The sequence below is a fragment of the Lygodium microphyllum genome, chromosome 7, assembly GCF_053477565.2.
Source record: "Lygodium microphyllum isolate KBCC chromosome 7, Lygodium_microphyllum_v1.1.10, whole genome shotgun sequence".
Taxonomy (NCBI): domain Eukaryota; kingdom Viridiplantae; phylum Streptophyta; class Polypodiopsida; order Schizaeales; family Lygodiaceae; genus Lygodium; species Lygodium microphyllum.
The window spans coordinates 145,467,494-145,471,371 of NC_141141.1; the positions used below are offsets into that span (position 1 = coordinate 145,467,494).

Genomic DNA, 3,878 nt, shown 5'->3' on the forward strand with positions numbered 1-3,878 from the left:
AGCTAATGTATTGTCTGCCCCTCAACTAATTTTCAAGTCATGTAGTGAGCACATAGCATATAGGGGTACTCAACTATGTGTTGAAGACAATGACTTACAAACATACAAGAAAGGGGACAAAGTAAAATTTTGTGAAAGGGGTGGTTATACACTACAAGAATTGATAAGGCTAGAGGAGTTTGTAGTCATCCTCCAATAATCATCACTTGTCCAAAATGAGAAAAGAGGCCATGGTTTCTCATCTATTATAAGTGGGAGGCAAATGCTTCACGAGCTCTACTAGGTCAACAACAAAAGAGCCATCGTGCTTTCATCGAAGTACAAAACTATTATAAGTGGGAGACAAATGTTTCACAAGCTCTGCTAGGTCAAAAAGAGAAGAGGCCTTGTGGACAAAATCATCATGAGAGACATACTCTAGCCTAAGATAATGAAAAACTAGCTTAGCTTATTGCAATATCCATAGGTGCTAAGCTTGTTTCTTATATGAGTTACAATCTATTAAATGGAAGGAAAAGGTAAGAAAAGCACTCTAATTTTTATTTTCTAATATTGTGCATGAAAATAATGAAAGGGACGAGGTAGAAGGAAAATTGGAAAGGGGGGGTACACACACAAATGCATCAATAATGTATTTTAAGGTGCCTCAAATGAATGTAAGACTAAACTGTATATCTCAAAATCTTGTAAAATTATGCATCGAATAAGAAAAGGGACAAGGAAAAAGGATAATTGGTTTGGGGGGGGGGGGGGGGCACACAAAGAGAGAGAGAGAGAGAGAGAGAGAGAGAGAGAGAGAGAGAGAGAGAGAGATGCATTAATAGTATCTTTTAAAGTGCCTCATATGCATGTAGGACAAAACAATGCATCTCAAAAATCCTTAAGCTACAAAAGTTAGTATGTATGGCATGTCCGTAATGTATCCTAATGCTTAGGCCTTCTAAACTCCTATGTAATGGCTATGTTGCCTCCACATACTATATTCTCTTACTTAACCACAGGTATGCTAATGCGTTTAGATGTGTAAGTTCATCCGTTTAGATGTGTAAGTTCATCCATGTCATCATATGCCTTTCGGGACTATGCTTTGAGGGCCTAGTCTTTGGAGATGCCATGTTTACTAAATTTGTAAAACTAATGATTGCCATACACTATAGTCTCTAAATCATATGTCATAACATTCTTAGCATTAACATTGCCGTGGCTACAATGCTTGCATTCGACTCGTTGATATTGCTCTATGTTTGCAACAACATTTGAAGAAGGTTGAAGCTTGTGCAACCTTCTAATAAAAGGGGGGATATTGCGGTAGCATTCATGCAAGTTTCAAATCCAACATGGCATACAATTCTTGAATATAAAATTCTCACCAAACCAAGAGATTTTGATGGCCATTTTGACGGACAGCAATAAAGCTACGGCTCAGAACACCTTTCGATATGTAGAATTAATTGGTAAGCGATGCTCGAAGAGTACGATGACTAAAAGGGAGGGGCCATGCGAGGTTGCCACATTGTTCCAGGGGGCAAAGAAGGGGCCCATCATGCGGCTTGCCGAGATGGCCAAGCCGAACAACACCAAGGTTGGGTATCATGTAGCCTTTCTCATATGTTGGGGGGTCATAAACGTGGAAAACAACTGGGTGTGGCCCTTCTGGTAGTGAGCTGACAACTTGTGAGACTGGGCAGCCCGGTACAATCCGCCCTTGCATGCGATGCAAGGGCCTGGGAGGAAGCATGCACCTAACCACCCATCCATGGCTCTTCAATAGGAGACGGGATAGCGAGACGAGCCAAGGGGGCTGTCTTGGGTAGCGAAAAGCCCGCAACTGCCTGTCGTCCATGAGGGAGTAGATGATCTTACGCGCGAGCGGCCACAAGAAGGCAGGTGTGGTGGAGAGGAGAAGGCGCAGTGTGGACTCTGCAATCTCCTTGTTGGAGTCTGCATATACCATGTGCTTGGCCTCATACTGGTCCCTCAACTTCCTACACGCTTGGATGCTCCCTGGTATGCCCTTTATGCCCATGCGCACGCCTATGTCGTGCCATGCTCTGTAATAGGCCAGCTCCTCCTGCTCCGTCCACTCTCGATAGCCATACCTGGAAAGAGGCACAAAAAACCGAACAAAATTTCCATGCGTCAAGATTTACCGAAGCTCCAAAAGGATAGAATCACATTCACAAAAATGATTGCCAAGTCCGCACAAGGCCGCCACATCAACAAGCCCATGCCGGCAGAACGCCGCCATATCAACAAGCCCATGCAAATTTTGGTACTTGCTACGTCAGACCATGGTCACCCCCATCAACAACTTGTTGCCACATCCATAGACGTTATGGCCCATGTCAACGAGTCCCTTGCCACATCAACAGGCAAAGCTGTTGTCCCACCCGTCCACGTCAGCACAGCGATGCTATTGGTATTTCGTCAGTCTCTCCTTGCCACGTCAGGCATCTCCGACAAGTTTTTGCCGCGTCAGCGAACACGAACAAATGCTTTGACGCGCGCCAGCTTGGCACGTCGGGAGTGATACCGTTCCTCGTTGCCACGTCAGCAACCAGGACACGCTCTCATACACAGGCACACAGGTTAGGATTTCGAACTCGCACATACTTACGTGGCGGCCCACTCTATCGGCAGCAGCGCGAGCATGGATAGCACGTACAGGTAGTCGTCGTTGGCGATGGGGTAGAGCGAGTGGATAAGATTGAGGCGGCGCAGGGCGAGGGAGCCACGGTCGCCGTCCACATGGTGGAAGAGCATCTCCTGCACCAGGAGATCGGTGTCATCATAGCGCTTGGAGGCGGCGGTGGCGAACTGGCCCCCCTTGCGGAGGAGGGCGGAGATGGAGGGGATGGCGTAGGTCCGGAATAGAGCGAACTCCAGGGCCTTCCTGCTCAGGAACGGGAACTCCACGTACAGGGTGTGCACGTTGATGGCGTGGTACTCCGTGAGCGCGTCTAGCGAGGCCACCATCTTCGCCCTCTTCTCCCTCATCCTCGCGCATATCAACCCCCACGCTAGACATGATGCTATACAACAGAGGAAGACGACGACCCAGAGCACGGTCGCATCCATGTCTCGGCCTCGGAGCTCTCTCTCTATACCTCTGTCTCTCTGCTTTCTACCGACGGGACGCCAGGAGCATCGTCGCATCCATTTGCTGCCCCCTCTCTCTCTCTCTCTCTGTCTCTCTCCCCACACATCAGTCCGGCCCTTAGATGCCTCAGCCCGATTCACACAAATCCAACTGATGTAAGCTTTGGGCCCATTGCGTAGTAGTAGATGTTTCGAGAAAGGGCTCGGTACTCGCTTTCACACGGGTCGAAGACTCGCAGTTCGAACGTACACAAATAAAACTGTAAAAATCAAGACAAAACGTTGTTATGTCTCACGGTAATATCAACTAGTTGGCTTGGCCAAGCCCTTAATTGCACTTCACATGGTTGGTATCTTTGTGAAGCTTATCACAAGGCTGTATACACGTCACTCACCTCACATTTTTGTGAGCAAAAGCAAGCAAAGGTGTGATACTATGCACTGTGTGTGATGATATATTCTTTTAAGCTACTTGAAGCTAAGGTAAAAATTATTAAACATCGAATGAAAAATTTATTCGAAAAAATCATACATTTTATGCTTCATTTTCCAGCTACTTGAAGCTAAGGTAAAAATTCTTAAACATCGAATGAAAAATTTATTCGAAAAAATCATACATTTTATGCTTCATTTTCCTAAAACCTTCAAACAATATATCCTTTAGGGTCATTCTATCAGCTGTCTCATTGTCAATTAAGCTTTGAGCAAAAATATGTTATTATGAAACTATTTGCACCTCAATAGCTTCATGGTTTTGGGGTTTCACAAATTCTTCTCTT

At 45.8% G+C, this 3,878-nt stretch overlaps 1 protein-coding gene across 1 annotated transcript; it reads right to left on the reverse strand.

Annotated features, from left to right (window-relative positions):
- Positions 1-1,155: 1,155 nt before the first annotated feature.
- Positions 1,156-3,258, reverse strand: LOC148034053 (ER-bound oxygenase mpaB-like). The gene is made up of 2 exons (XM_087682057.1): positions 2,618-3,258; positions 1,156-2,099 (listed from the first exon to the last, which is right to left on the reverse strand). Exons 1-2 carry the CDS (start codon positions 3,154-3,156, stop codon positions 1,448-1,450), a joined length of 1,191 nt encoding a protein of 396 aa, XP_087538183.1. The 5' UTR covers positions 3,157-3,258; the 3' UTR covers positions 1,156-1,447.
- Positions 3,259-3,878: the final 620 nt, after the last annotated feature.